At 40.7% G+C, this 16,037-nt stretch overlaps 1 protein-coding gene across 1 annotated transcript; it reads right to left on the minus strand.

Moving 5' to 3' along the window:
• Positions 1-1,071: 1,071 nt before the first annotated feature.
• On the minus strand, positions 1,072-11,345 carry WDR55 (WD repeat domain 55). Its single transcript, XM_081325330.1, has 8 exons — positions 11,312-11,345; positions 9,610-9,758; positions 6,688-6,788; positions 5,469-5,556; positions 4,357-4,536; positions 3,640-3,739; positions 2,439-2,608; positions 1,072-1,923 (listed from the first exon to the last, which is right to left on the minus strand). The coding sequence occupies exons 1-8, from the start codon at positions 11,327-11,329 to the stop codon at positions 1,605-1,607; spliced, it is 1,125 nt and encodes a 374-aa protein (XP_081181456.1). The 5' UTR covers positions 11,330-11,345; the 3' UTR covers positions 1,072-1,604.
• Positions 11,346-16,037: the final 4,692 nt, after the last annotated feature.

Here is a 16,037-nt window from a genome sequence, read left to right on the forward strand (position 1 = left end):
CAAAAACTGTAGTGAACCTTGTACAAGATCACACTCTTTCTCATTAAAACGCACGCTGCTCGTTAAGCGAACATGAGGTATCTCAGGATGGGGAAGTCCATGGAGGGCCTAGTGCTGGAAGAGGCCCCCAAGGCCTCCCCAACCCACTAGGATACTGCATGCTTCCCCCTCCCTTCCTGCTGTGCTGGACTCACCTGGAAAAGATCCGTGTCTCCTCAGCTGCAGTTCCTGCTGCTGCCCAGATTCGAGGCCAGGGAACGCTTCCATGCATCCCGTGTGGCTCGATCCAGGCTCTGGGGGCCCTTTCCAGGCCGCTGCAGCCCGAAACTAAGGCCAGGGGAGGCTTTCACACATCCTGCAGGGCCCCATCCAGGCTCTGGAGGCCTTTTCCAGGGTGTTGCGGCCTGGATTTGAGGCTGGGGAACGTTTATGCGACCTCCCATGGCCCGATTGGGCCTGGAAAAAGCTTCCTGAGCCTGGATTGGGCTGCAGGGGGAGCGGGAAAGCCTCCCTCGGCCTTAGATCCGGGCCACAGCAGAGCCCAGATCGGGCCACGGGAGGGTACGGAAGCATTCCCCGGCCTTAGATCTGGGCCGCAGTGGTCTGGAAAAGGCCTCCGGAGCCCCGATCCAGACTCCGGGAACACACAGAAGCGTCCCCTGGCTTCGCTTCTGTTCTCTGTTGCAGAGACAAGAGGTCTAAAGTACTATGAGCTCACACGAGATCAGTAGCATGAGATCTTGCCCTACTGATCTCGCGTTACTTTTAAGCCTCCATTCTCTGCGAACGCACTGAAGGCCTGGAGCAGCCAAGAAAGCGAAGGATCTCGATCTTTGCAGGATGAGTATTGAAGTCCTGGTGCCTAGGGAGACCTGGGCGGGGGTGGGGAGGGAGGGAATAACCAGGGTGAATGTTGCAGAGCTGCTCATAAGGGGGAACTACTTCCATGGTGCTGCAATATTCGTAACTTTGGGACTTGCTCGTAAGCACTAGGGGGCGCTCAATACATATCTTTGAACGAGCGTTAAGTGAACGCTCATAACTCAGGGATTACCTGTATATTAAATTGATGCATCTTCATATGTGGAATTATTCTATTTTTCTTCTTTAAAGAAAACCCCAGAAAAACAGTAATTTAGAAATCCCCAAGGTTTCATTATGAACATCAATCCATTATTTAAATCTGTTTTCTTCTGAGCTTAAGAGATATATCCCTGTTTCACTACCATAGCAATGAAATGGAATCCACTTGCGAGGTGGAGCAACAGCCTGATTCCTAAATATTTTGGGTGGCAAAATAAAAGCATCACTCCATGGAGGAAACAGACCTGTGGCCTTTGCAAGGAAAAATCTTTTGATACATAAAAAAAAATCTTTCCTTATTCTAACTGTCCACATTTCATTTCCCCTTTCTCCCCGAGCTAGGAAAATTCTTAGCTCTCTTCTGTGCTATTAGTTTTATTAGGTTATCAAGACTTTGCCCACAGAGCACAAGTTTAAATACCCTGAAGCTTATTCTCCAGTATGAAAAATGCAGCATAGTTGAGCTTTTCCAAAATGTCCTTTCGGAGAAATGAGTCCCTAATCGGATCAGTGTGTGTCTTTCAGTCGCTGTCAGTCTCAGAAAGTGCATCATTCTCTTTCTCCAAGTCTGCTGCCACCACTTCCAAGTCTGCAAAGAAATCTTCCCCATTGCCAAATGCTTTGCGACTTAAAGGCTTCAGTTGCTTATTTTTCTTCTTTTTTCTATAATCATTCACAATCACTGAACTAAGCGAAGAGATGTCCCAGAATTTCACTTTTTGGTCATGGCCACAACTGGCCAGGAATTGGCCTGTATGACATTTAGCCAGCTGTTCAATTGGCTCACCCATATGCTGCCCGACACTTCCTATCACTCGATTTGGCAAGATATTTACTGCCCTAAAAGAAAGAAAAGTGTAATTACCAAACAGAATGCCAGTTCCTTGTGGAGAGAAGTATCCGGCCATATTCTAAGTTCTTTTTTAAAAAAATTTAATCACTTATATAAAGGTAAAGGTTTCCCTTACCAGCTGTGCCCAACTCTAGGGGGGCAGTGCTCATCTTTGTTTCTTAGCTGAGCATTGTCCAAAGATGCTTCCGTGGTCATGTGGTCGGCATGACTATACGCCGAGACGCAAGCAACGCTGTTACCTTCCCACCAAAGTGGTACTTATTTATCTATTCAAATTTGCATGCTTTCAAACTGCTCGGTAGGCGGGAGTTGGGGCAAGTAATGAGAGCTCAGCCCGTTGGATGGCGCTTGGGTCTCAAACTCCAGCTGTCAACTTTCCAGTTGACAAGCCCAGCATCTTTAACCACTGAGCCATCACACCATATATAAGAGCTTACCCAGATTTTACTGTCCGGTATTAGAATCTCCCCACAAGAGCTTCTTCTCCCATGAAAAGTCTCACCTAATGATTCCATCAGTGGAACCTGTGCACACAATGCTCTCAGTTATGGGAACCATGCAGTCTATGGATTCTGCCTTCAGTGCGAAACGGTCACTGGTGGCACCAAAACCATCCCAGTTGAAGAGGTAAATTGTCCCCTCACTGGAGCCACAGGCTACTTTCCTTCCCCTCTGAGCAGGAGAAAAATAATACATAGTTTAGCCAGAAAAAAGCAGCATATCTTTTGTTATTAAGAATCAAGTCTTGAAAGGTATTTTAAACAGTAGATCCTATTTATCAAAATCTTAAAGCATACTACCTTGAATAGGGACATCACAAATTATACTAATGCAGGAAAATATTTTAAAGACTTTTTTTTTTAAAAAAAAATCCTTTTGAGTTCCTGTTGTCTCCTGGTGATTGCCTGAACTAATCCCTGCATTTTTCTTGAAACGTTTTCAGAAGTGATGTCAACTTTCCAGCTAAAGATTCCAATGAAGTAAATACACTAGAGCAGGGGTAGGCAACCTTGGCTCTTTTATGACTCGTGGACTTCAACTCCCAGAATTCCTGAGCCAGGGAATTCTGGGAGTTGAAGTCCACAAGTCATAAAAGAGCCAAGGTTGCCTACCCCTGCACTAGAGCCATTTAGATCTCTAATGCAACACTTTATTGGATACAGCATACTGGTACTATTGAATGGAAACCCAGCTCTGGCAATAAGGTGGAACAAGATAATTAAAAGAGTAAAACTGTCCCTGACAGTTCAGGTCACATTGTCCAATTAATCCTTGGGCTGTTGTTATGAGAAGAATGTCTCTGTTTGCCACAACATCTCTCCGGTGACCTTGGTTCCCATCAGATAGAATCCATTTGTGCATTCCAAACTTTTTCCCTCCCCCCTCACAATTGTAGGCAGGCTAGAAGCAGCATGGCAGTTCTAACACAAGCAATCTTCATAGCTTGACAAATGGTTTGCCACTGCCTGTTTCCTAGGGCTGAGAGAAACTGACTGGCCCAAGGTCACCGAGCTGGCTTTGTATCCGAGGTAGGATTAGAACTCACAGTATTCTGGCTTCTAGCCTGGTAACTTAACCACTATGCCAAATTAGCTCTCATTAAAGACCTTGCTATCATCCACATCAGAAATAAGAGTAGCTCAGTGGTTCATATCTGCAAACAGCCTTTTTTCCCCAAGGTGCAGCTAGATAATAGAACTTACTTTCATCAGAGAAATAGCCATTAAGTCTCCATTCTGAGGTTCTGAGAGAAGCTCAAAACGCCTTCTCCTAATGTTGAAGACTCCCATTGTTCCATCTCCACTGCAAGAAATAGGATGGTACATAATATTTATTTATAAAGCTAATTTTATTCGGAATATGACAGTTCTGCAGAACTCTAAAAATGTTCTGCTCTCCTCTAGATCATGTAAAACCTCCTCTTATGAATGCAGCAGTTTTTGAAAGTAAATTCCATGAACTAGTAGTAATTAAAGATGCCTTGATATGACAGTATAATGTCCTGAGTAACTTCCAGTTTTTGAGAGACTTGAGACAAACCTGTTTCAGTTTTCAGAAATTTACTTCCGGAAATTGCTGGTCTGCTCCAGAATGGCATGTTCCAGAAGGGGACTGGAATGTTCTGGACCTCTCCAGAACATTCCATTCCTAAATCAGTAAATCTTACACATATCTATTTGCCTTCTGACAGATTCTACTAAAAGCTTAAACAATGTAATCGCTAGCAGTTCAGAGCTGGCTATAGATAACTCTGTATTCATGGGAAATGCCATTACAACAGTGAAAAGAATAACACCAAAAGAGATGGCGATAGTTTTTAATCTAAAAGCTTTTAATGTTCCCCCTGCTATAAAACATCTCCACTCTAAACATACAAATCTAACCTACTGATCTACTGAACTAACAGAAGAATGTAATACCTGGTAGTGAGAAGCAGCTTCTTATTTCTATCTAGAATCATATCACTGATGTAGTCCTCGTGCTGCTTCATTTCCATGACAGACGTGCCCTTGCGCAGGTCCCATACTTTCAACTCTCCATTGTCATCTCCTGTGGCAAACAAATGCTCATCTATCACCAACAGGCTGTTCAAAGCTGAGCTATGGAAATTCCAAAGTAGAAGAGCCAATATTATAACTTATTTGCAGAGCTGTTCTCATTTTTGAACCCTTATTCACATAACTCTTCTACTCAAAGGGCACAGGGCCATTAAAAAATTTATTCTGAAGAGTAAAATAGGGGGTTTAAGTGGGCAGTAAGAAAATCTGACTCTATTATTTTATCTCTGCACAATGCGTCAAGAGAACAATATTAAAAAATAGGAAATAATCCCTCTTTTCCTAAAGATGTCAAAACCTTCAGCCACTACAATTGCTAACAAGAATCTCAAATTAAAATTAAAGAGAACAGGATGTGTGTGTTGGAGTGAGTGTAATTTCTCCCTCTCAAAAAGTTTAGACAAATTTGAATGTCCGTGCTGCAAACTGCTAGCCTGAATTACTAGAAGTTGAATTCCCACCCAGGAAAAATATATTCATGTGAGATAAGGCTGAATCTTTCCTTTGCTAACTTTCCAATAATTCAGAACATTTTGAAAGCTGATGTTTCCCATTGTAAGAAATAGTAACAGACTTCTTGCTGCCTAAGAGTTCTAATTGAAGACTCTGATGAACTAATAATAATCTAGTTTCATTGCAGACCTCAAAGAAATTCTTAAATATAAATCCCACACTACAAATGAAAGCCAGTTTGGTCTAGTGGTTATGGTAGCAGGCTGAATAGTCACTTTCTCTCAAACCCAACTTACCACATAGAGTTGCTGTTGTGGGGAAAATAGGAGGATGAAAGTATGTTGGATATATTCACTACCTTATTTGCAAAAAGGCAAGATATGAATAAATACGTAAAAACCTCATGCACACACATCCAAACATAAGGGAAATAAAGAACGGTAAGTAGAAAATATAGCACCCCAGTAAAATCCTTTGTTACCAAGGCTACAGAATGGCTAGTAAATAATTCAGATACCTACTTGTGAGCCTTGGAGAATCGTGTCACAAGACGGCCTTCCTCCACATTCAGGATATGAATGGACTTATCCTTGGACACTGTGAAAAGTTCTGGAATACACAGAGGGGAAACCCCACACCATTGCATAAGACCAAATTCCAAAGGGCAGCTTTCTCTAACCAGGCACCTTTCAGAGTTTTGTACTTCAATGCTTCATCCTGACTGAGGGTTGTGCACGTGTGCAACATCCTCTATAAAAAAAAATAGTATCTTTTTCTTAGCTATTCTGAAGTCATTAGCCTTTACTAATCTATAATCTAGGGGGGAAAAGGCAACTTGTGTCATTCTAGTTGGCCATTTCTTGATTCAAAAAGATTCCTATATTATCAGCTACATAACCAAAAAACTGTTGCAACTACTGCAGAGTAGATGATAAGCTACATTTGCTACATTTCTCCTACTTGGATTTTTCATGGCTATGCAAGATATCCAAACAGGATGTAACTATCAGCTTTCCACTGCAAGTATAGTATCCTATCTTGGATCTGCAAAGCAAGTTAAAGTGTACACTATTTCTGAAAGCGTCCCACTTACTGCTCACCCCAATAGGTTTATAACAGCACTGTGTGCTTGTTTCCTACCGTGACAATTTTATATTTATTTTTTTATAAATAAAATTCATGTTATATTTATAAAATTTAGTTTATATCATCTCTTTATGGATATGATAAAAACTAAAATATTGGTGTTTACAGAAAGACCAAAGACAGAATGGGCACTGTTTAGAGCAAGTAAATTGTTTTAAGTACTTAGAATAATCTTTCATGATTTAGGGATCAAGCATGCCTATAGAAATTATGGGACACAAAATATATCTAAATCCACATCTGCTGTCCAGGCATTTTACCATTCTTGGACTGCCTCATTTGTTCCTGCTGCAGAAAGACTCCTTTCAGCAAAGAGTTGGTGGCATCTGTTTCATGGAGAATATTTATGCCAACTTCTCAAAGACAGGTTGAGTTTGTTCAACCCATCTTTCAGAAATATTGTTCATGTGCCCTTGACAACTTTTTGGTACAGTTCATCATATGGAAACATTATTACTTAAAGATGAAATCAGCATATGGACTAACATTGTTGAATGTAATTTAAAGCTTGCCATTCTTCTTGTGGGCTTAGCACCATCTGGATTCCAAAGAACATTATAAACACCATAAAATCAGCAAAACAAAGGCACTCACTTTGTCCATCTTGGGAAAAGGATATTTTCCGGCAGGATTTTAAATGATGACCTGAGGACCAAAGTTCTTTGTTTCCACCTTCCAAACAGGAATATGAGTATCTGTAATTATGATTTTAAAATGGAAAGAGAAGCATTAAGAGTCTGTTCAAATAATTCCTGCACCCACGGCCCATTCGGAACCTTGCTGCATGAATGGTGGGCAAGTGCGCATGTGTGCATGCAGCTCCACTTGCACGAGTAGCGAGCACTCGTACTCATGTGCAAAGCTCCATTTGTGTGAGCAGCAGGTGCATGTGCCTGTTGCTCGTGCAAATGGAGCTGCACATGTGCACCTACGACTCACATGGAACCATCCCGTCTCCCCACCCTCTTGCCAGGCTCAGCTGGAAAGGTTGAGGACTGCTGCTTTAAGAGACAGACAGACACACAGCTAATTTATCTCTCTACCCAGACAATCCCTATTGTATAACACATACACAAATAATCTTTTAATATTATAGAGAGACTGTCAGGGCCCACTTCAAAACCTCACCCCAAGAAAGCAGGACTCTTGGAACAGTTTCATTCCACAAGCAACTTTTATTAGGAGAAGCTGATAGCAGGCATAATAGGCAGGATCTGAGGGTTTCCCGCTCAGATCAATAGGTTAAAAGAGTCCCAAGTAAACCCCACCCCAATAGTTCATCCGGTCAGTTTGAATGGGCCAACCCTCAGGTGTTAAGTCCACTGTGGGAAAGGAGCTGATAACAGGGTCCTTTCCATGCTTGTGAACATGTTGTTGGGTCTTCGCACCTTCCCTTCCGCAGCGAGAGATAAACCAGATGGCCAGAGGTATATTCCTTTCTCACCCCAAGGTAATATCAAGGAAGAGACAGTTCAAAGAGCAAGTTGGTAGAAACAGTGGAAAGGATACAGTGTAGCAGAGCAGAGAAACATACCACAGAGCCTTCCCCCACTCTCCTTCAGGACAATGGCAGAACCCTCAGAAAGAAAAGAGTAAGAAATGAAATAGGTCCCCCCAAGGGAAAAGAATGGGTTCTGACAGAGACAATTATGTTTTGGCATTTGTACTGTCTTTTTTGCACCAGGCCAACAGATTCTACCTGCTCTAATCTGTAACCACTTTATTCTCAGTAAAATATACTCTTGAGGAAAAAAATGAACTAGGAGCTTTCTTTGCTAATTAAACTAAGTGGGATTGATGACATTGTATTAGTCACACGTACACAGACCCCTTCTCTCTCTCTCTCTCTCTCTCTCTCTCTCTCTCTCTCTCTCTCTCTCACCATCTCTCTTTATTAAAGACAGGGATATCCTCTCCATCTCTCACACATAAGACTCAGGGCAGCTTACAAGCTTAGCAGTAGCCTTCATTCTATGTATATGCCTGCTTATTAGGGCTTTCACACACACACCAAGCGGCATTATTACAAAGTCAGCTTAATTGCCCTCAACAATCTGGGCCCTCATTTTACCTACCTCGGAAGGATGGAAGGCTGAGTCAACCTTGAGCCTGGTGGGATGCGAACCTGCACTAATTGCAGGCAGCTGGTGTTACTTAAGGAGGCATTAGCCCACTGCTCCACCAAGGCTCCATAAGCAGAAATACACCAAAATTATTTCTTTCTAGCACATAACATATTGTGGATGGTGCCGATACAAACAGATCTCCCTCATTTCAACCATACCCAGCACTTCTACTTGCACCTTCTCTCTCTCAGCCACACTTGGATCAGAACTCTTTTAATTGCTTACAATCTCTTCTCACAACTCTGGCCTGTTCACAAAAAGACACCCCCTCTCTAAGAAAGACATGAATCTGCTGTCCATCCACCCAAATACCCCAAAGCCCTTAGTCAAGTCATACAGATGCCCTTCTTGTGCTTTCTTCCCTTTGCAGACAATTACCTTTGTCAGCTACAGACAGACGCACACCCTCAGTCTCTTAATTGTACACAAAGCTTCTCTTCCTCTCTCTCACTTATGCATAGAACTCTATCAACCACAGACACTGTTTCTTAAGCAGGCCTAGACTGTAACCCTGGTCTCATCTGCATACGCAGAGATTCCCACCCACACATACAAAGCACTCTTTTACCCTCAGCTACTATTTTTTTAGCCACATACCATCTCTAGCTCAAATATGCTCACCCAAAACTCTCTTTAATGTCTCTCTGGTTCCTCTCTGGATGAGAGGGCGTGGTTCACAACCACAAAGAGCCACTCTCCTGTAAGGAACATATACTCTTTCAACATACAGATAGATATCTTCTTTCTCTCTTTAATCACTCAGCAGAACACCCCCCCCAAAAAAGAAGAACAGTCTCCCTTCTCCAAATGACCAACCTGTCCTCTTTCTTAACTACATGTATACAATTACCCCTTCTTGCTCAAATAAATACACAAATACAGAGACACATCAACAACTGCATATTCTCTTTCTCCAACACCTTATTTGTCCTTTTGGTATAATTTCTGCTAGTGGCTACAGCATCTTCTAAAGTCAGCCGACCATAACAGTAAATAGGATAGATTCTGTACTAGCTCTGTGATGTCTGGAAGAAGCCATAAGATTTTGTAGTCTCAAGTGAGGAAATGGTTTTAGCTTTTCCTGTTGCTACCCATTACAGAGATACTCTTAAACAGATACTTCCTCTCACACTTTTTTTTTCTATACAAAGGGATGGATACCCTCTCTTAATACATAGATAGCCTCTTTCAATTTGTAACCATACATGCATAAACACTCTTCTTCTCTTAGTCAACTGCATAAAGTCCAGCAATGGAAACCCACATTTCTTGTCTTTCTTAAACATTTACATAGATCCATCTCACTGACCTACCGATGCTCTACAATTTACATATTCCTGACCCAATAAGAAGGCTCCACCAATAAATTTCTCTGAGACTTTGAACTCACACATAGACATCACCATCAACATCTCCAATGGCTATGATGTCCTGGGCGGGGTGAAAGTCAATGGTATTTGCTGCTGCCTCAAAGAAAATGTCTTCAGGAGTATCATGAACTCTAGGCTCCAGTCCAAGTTCTTCCTCATCTGAATGTACCTGGATGGAGTAGACAATAACATATAGTAATCAAATTTTCATGGTAGCTTTATAGTCCCTTGCTAATGTAATTAACATAGTCCATATATTATATATTCATGTTTATTTATTCAATTCACATCCAGCTTTCTTCAGAAGTTAAATTGTTTTCTACTGAGGCCTCCCTTCATTTTTCTCCCACAAGAGGAATCCTGTCAACTCAAGTCCCATCAGATTGAATTGAATTAATTGAACTTTATTTGGCCAAGTGTGATTCAACACACAAGGAATTTGTGTCGGATACAGAAGCACTCAGTGTACATGCAAAACAACAGAATCATCATCATCAACAACAACAACATCCCAATAAAAGGGAGGAGAAATGAAAATAATAAGAAGGATAAACAATACTACAAGACTACATAGGTAAATATACATACGCATTAAACAGTACTGTAAGAATTAGGTATTTAGCAGAGTGATGGCAGGGGGAAGGGAATTGTCCCTGTGTCTAATTGTTTTGGCCTGCATAGCGCTATCCCAAGGGGAGGAGTTGAAACAGTTTACATCCAGGATGCGAGGAGTCTGCAGATTATCTCCTGACCCGTGCAATATACAAGTCTTCTATGGAAGACAGGATGGTTGCAACTGTTCTTTCTGCAGTGTTAGCTAACCATTGGACTCTGTCCTGTTTGGTGCTGTACAAACCAGACAGTTATAGAAGTACAAATTTAAGTCCAATTTCTTAACTTCTCTAGACCAACTGGCTTTTGAATCCTTCCATCCTCTTCTTTTCAATATGTCATGAGCCACTATCACTGATTTAGCAACTTTTTATTAATGTACTCATATGGTTATTTTCCAGCACCATCACTACATTACTTACAATATCATCCTACCCACCATAAACCCACACAGAGAGAACAGAGACAGCGATCAATATGTGAGAACAGTTCAGCCGATTCACCTGTATCTCATAATTTTTACTATCAAATGCTCCTAGAACTAGGCAACGCTTGAGTTCTTTATACAAATAAAGGATACTCAATAAATTTATACATAAATGCAAGCAGGCATGCATCCATACATAATGGGGAGGGGGGGTATAGCTGCAGGAGTAGGCAACCCTGGCTCTTTTATGACTCGTGGACTTCAACTCCCAGAATTCCTGAGCAAGCCATAAAAGAGCCAAGGTTGCCTACCCCTGAGCTAGAGTAAGGAAGCCCGAAGAGGGAGCCAGTTTCGGTTTGCCTGGCTCAAGCTCTTCCGGTGCCAGCCTTCCAATGTAACCGGCTTTGAGTGCGGGGGCTCCCCATCTTCACTACCCATAACACTATACTTGGAACTGGGACTTACTATGTCCCATAAAAGACGGCAAAATAGCAAAATAACTAATCACTAATCAATCAAGCCCCGTGATAGCTTCTACCACTACATTCCTGCCCCACCAAAGCTCCCTAAGCCTACATTTCCAGACCGCTGTTTAATGATACGGGAAGCCGCGCAGAGACCTTTCCCCGGCAAAGGGAAATCAACGTGAGAACAAGCGAACGCCAAGGGTCACGTGTACTCACAGTATCAGGCGCAGCCATTTTCACTACACCATTCTGCTTCAGGGGACAAGCGTGTTGGGAACTGCGGGCGCCTGCGCAGCAAAAGGACAGGCGGAGCGAGCACTTTTCCTCTGGAAGCCAAGAAGACTGAAAAGAGAAAGTGCCGTGCCGATTGTTGACAGGCAGGTTGGCCTTCTGTTGTAGTTATTTGGCATCGCGAAGTAGCCCTACAGTATGCACTGTCGATATTGTTTACTGGGCAGCAGGGATCCAACCCTCAGTAAAGTAAGAAACGATTAAAAGCTGAAAGGAGGATTTTTATTTAATCCCCTAATGCCAACCTTATCAAGAATGTTGACTGCTAAGGCTTTGATCTTTCCTTGCTCGGAGCAAAGAATGTATGTAAACTGTAGCTCTCTCCAGTCTATAAATTCTTACTTCTGTACTAATTCACAACAATCTGATATCAGTTCAAACCTCTGGCAGGCATTTTTACCCTATTTGTTTTATAATGCCTATACAGTACCCTCACTTTCATATTAAACATTTCATATTAATCATTTTCCTTTCTGAACTGTGAGTTTGGTAAGGATTGTGTAACATACTGCAGTTTCAGAACAGGAACTGCTAACTGCTAGTATTGCTGTGATTTTTACAAGGTTGGCAACTTAGTTAAAAAAAGGGTACTGTGTATGAAAACCAGGTTTAAGTAAAGCCATGATGGGTGGCATCACAAACACTTATCAATAGGACTATCTGGTGACAACAGTGGCATATGGAAGATGGCCATTTGGAATGTGAGAGGTGTATATCGAGTGTGTGAATTAATGAAATGTAAGAAATAAAAGTAGATATTTGTGAAACTAAGAAAAAATGGTTACTATGAACATATATGAAAGTACATAGATATATTTTTGTTCTGATGATCCACCCACATTAGTATATAAAAATATAAAAATATGATAATCAGGGATACATTTTTTGATGACAAATGACAACATATCAGAACAATAAACACAAGACTTCCATGTCGTGTCCGACCCATCGTGATCCCATGGACAACGTTCCTCCAGGCCTTCCTGTCTTCTACCATCTTCTGGAGTCCATTTAGGCTCATGTCTACTGCTTCAGTGACTCCATCCAGCCACCTCATTCTCTGTCGTCCCCTTCTTCTATTGCCTTCAACCTTTCCCAGCATTAGGCTCTTCTCCAGTGAGTCCTTCCTTCTTATTAGGTGGCGAAAGTATTTGAATTTCAACTTCAGGATCTGGCCTTCTAAAAAGCAGTCAGGGTTGATCTCCTCTAGGACTGACCGGTTGGATCGCCTTGCAGTCCAAGGGACTTGCAGGAGTCTTCTCCGGCACCATAGTTCAAAGGCCTCAATTCTTTGGCGCTCAGACTTTCTTATGGTCCAAAGACTTCCATACTTGCACCTAATTAGGACACAAGTCTGAAAAGCTTGGGTTTGCATTGTGATGTTGTAGCACACACAAGCATTTTTTGTTACTGTAGTTTATACTAGGCACCTATGACTCTTCTGCTGATAATAAAGAATCAGTAATTAGTTTTTGGCAAAGTTGTGCAACATTCTGAATGAATGTGATATAAGATATGAAATGAAGGAGCACAGTAATAGTGATTGGGCCTTTCTGAGAACCAAGAATGAATGAGAACAATGGATTATCTGCTTAAAAGAAAAAAATGTTATAAAAATTACAGCTATTATGATAATGGGTTTTTTTAGAACTTTCCTGTCTTAGTTTTATCCCTGATCATACATTTTGCATTTTATAGATTTTCCTTAGAGAATCCAGCTGATCAGCTCTAAAAACCATTATGAGTGCAGTAAGAAAAGTATTAGATAATGCTTCTGATACCTTGACAGGTTTGGGTTTTTGTCAAAATTCCCTTGCATTTCCATCATTCCAAGCTGCAAAGTATATTTGGGAGATGCTGGGACTGGTAATTTTTTAGTCATTGACAAGTAAGCTGTATCAATACTGAGCAGATTATTGCCAGTTAAGATTTTAAAACATTTCAGTTATATTCAGAATGTAAATTTGAGTTGTTTAAAATAGCAAATGACTGACATATTCAATTTAAAGATCTCATGATTTCCACAATTTTGCTCAAAAGTTTTAGCTGTATTACTCATAAAGAATATTATCTTAGATTATTGAATTATATACTGTTGGAAGAAAAGTCTTCATCGTGGTTTAGTCCAAGCTGGGAACAAACATGGTGACTGCTTTAGGAAGGTTATAGTTTATTGAAAAGGAGAACCAGGCAAGAAAAGAGGACTGAGCACATGTAGGGAGTGGGTTTTTATACCCTCTTGAGCCTTTTGTTTGGAGTGATTTCCTGTTCCTGTTTGAAGCTATTTCCTGTGTCATGAACTTTTGACTTGAGTCTGAGTGTGCCTTTCTGGTATTCTGATGGTGATGGGTTAATCCTATTATGTCCAAAAGGTCATGTCCTGCTTCCCTGGGGCTGGACTGATGACTGTTTGGATGGGTATGTAGATTTTAGGGCTTTGTCTTCTTAATCTCCTAGCTCCCTGGATTTACATCTGCATCTAGAGCTTGTCCCTGCTTGGGGGAGGGAGACCTGTGGCTATTAAGAAAACTGGGCATGCTTTCCTACCTCTTCAAGATCCTTTGAGGAATTATATTTTTTCTGCCCTTTTAATATTTTCTTCTCTGGGGAGCTGACTTCCCACAATACCAACATGTATAATATATCAGTATATGATGAACTATGGATTTATCAAGCATGGGTTGTAGCAATTCCATTTTACAATGGATTTTATAATAAATTTATTACCTCGAATTGATAAAATGTTTTACAAAATGGCTCCTTATTGCATTGTAGATTAATCAATAAAACTGTATAATGCTGTATTTAAATGCTGAGTTTTTAAAACACTATGTTTTGCCCTTCGCTACATCTTTTGTATCTTTTCTTTCTAAACTTTATATAGTGTATAATCACAATCTTTAAGAAGCTCCACTAAGCCTGCCTGACTTGTCGCTGCAGAGATGATATAGTAATTGCTGCTGTTCATACCAGGAAACAGACAATGAAAAATTAGAAAAATATTGCTTAGACCTGTGGCGGCGAACCTATGGCATGGGTGCCACAGGGGGCACACAGAGCCCTCTCTGTGGGCACGCGCACCGTCGCCCCAGTCCTAGGTCTTCAGCTGGGTTTTATAAAAACTTTTTGCTTTAGGCCTCTGCCGTTGTGTGCAAAAAAAAAAAAAGTTCAATCAATTTCAACTTCTTGTGGGAAAAAAGATCTTGCAAAGTTGGATTTGATGGATTGAACTTTTTAGTCCCACCCAGTCTGCTGTTACCACCACAGCCACGCCCACCCAATGGGCCACGCCTACCCGGCATCCGACAATACATAAGTGGGTTTTGGGTTGCAGTTGGGGCACTCGGTCTCTTAAAGGTTCGCCATCACTGGCTTAGACTAATACTCAGAACACAACTGATTAATAGGTTTGGAATCTTTACGAATTTCCCATCCATATCCCATATAGATGGTACACAATTATACCGTTGCTGTATTCTAATCCCAAAGCTAGATATCTGAGCTTTTTTTCATTCCCTTTGTTTGGTACTGTAATGTATTGGGATTTTACTCGAACTGTTTCACATGTCTGTTTAAATGCTGCTTAGGTTGCTCAATTGGTGTGTCTGGTCCCTGACTAAGCCAGACTTCTTGTCTCCAAGAAGATCATTGGATGATTTGGGGCGGGAATGGGTTCCTTTAAGCCTATTGGCCGCCGCCTAGTGGCCAACTGTATACGTAGCTGCGCAGAAGCCTGTTTCAGTTCTGTTCCTGTTTGCCTTAATAAAGCAATGTTCCTGTTTGCAACCTCTCGTCTCGCTGATTGCCAGCAAAGAACTCACTACACAACAGGTACCATATAAAATTCTGCTTTGAACACATAAAGCTGGCTAAATTCCTATTTAGCAATGACCAAATTTGTAGATGGGTGATGAGGTAGAATGGATATAGAGTTAATTCTTTCTATTTCTCCTCTAAATATTTAGCTAACCATTGCTTCTTTTCTTGCTAGGCACAATGATAATTAGACTTTGACTAGATGCTTCAGTACTGTCCCATTATAGATGATATAACTGAGTTAGAAAAACGTATTTCATTCACTTAACAAAATAATCTAGATATATATAGAGCTGACTTAATCATATCCAAATATTTATCAAATACATCAATAAAGTCCACTAGATTGTGGTCTAAAATTGTAACAGCATCTATGTCACATGCTTTAACTGTAGACATCAAAGAATAATGATTAAGATTGCCAAATTCTGTTTTAATTCATATATATTATGAACATATTACGAATCTAAATAATATGAATTGGGTGAGTGTTATGAACTACAAAAAAAATCCAAAATTTTATTTAACTATATATTATATAGTTCATGTATATCATACATTTGTTTTAAAGAATCTATGGTTGGACTATAAGAATTCATGATTGCTAATTGACAATTATCTGACCCTAAAATATTGAAAAGCAACCTTTTCATCAGATAATACATTCTGCAATTAGCCTAGAAAGCATTATTAGAATTAGTATTTCCATTACCCCCCCCCCCAAAACCTGGTTTCTATAAAAACCATTCGTCTTTAGAGAGATGACCCTAAGGAACTGCACATCTATTTTCATAAGATAGTTTTTATTTAACTGATATATTTTATTAAGAGTGGA

Source organism: Vipera berus, assembly GCF_964194415.1.
Source record: "Vipera berus genome assembly, chromosome: 3".
Classification (NCBI taxonomy): Eukaryota; Metazoa; Chordata; class Lepidosauria; order Squamata; family Viperidae; genus Vipera; species Vipera berus.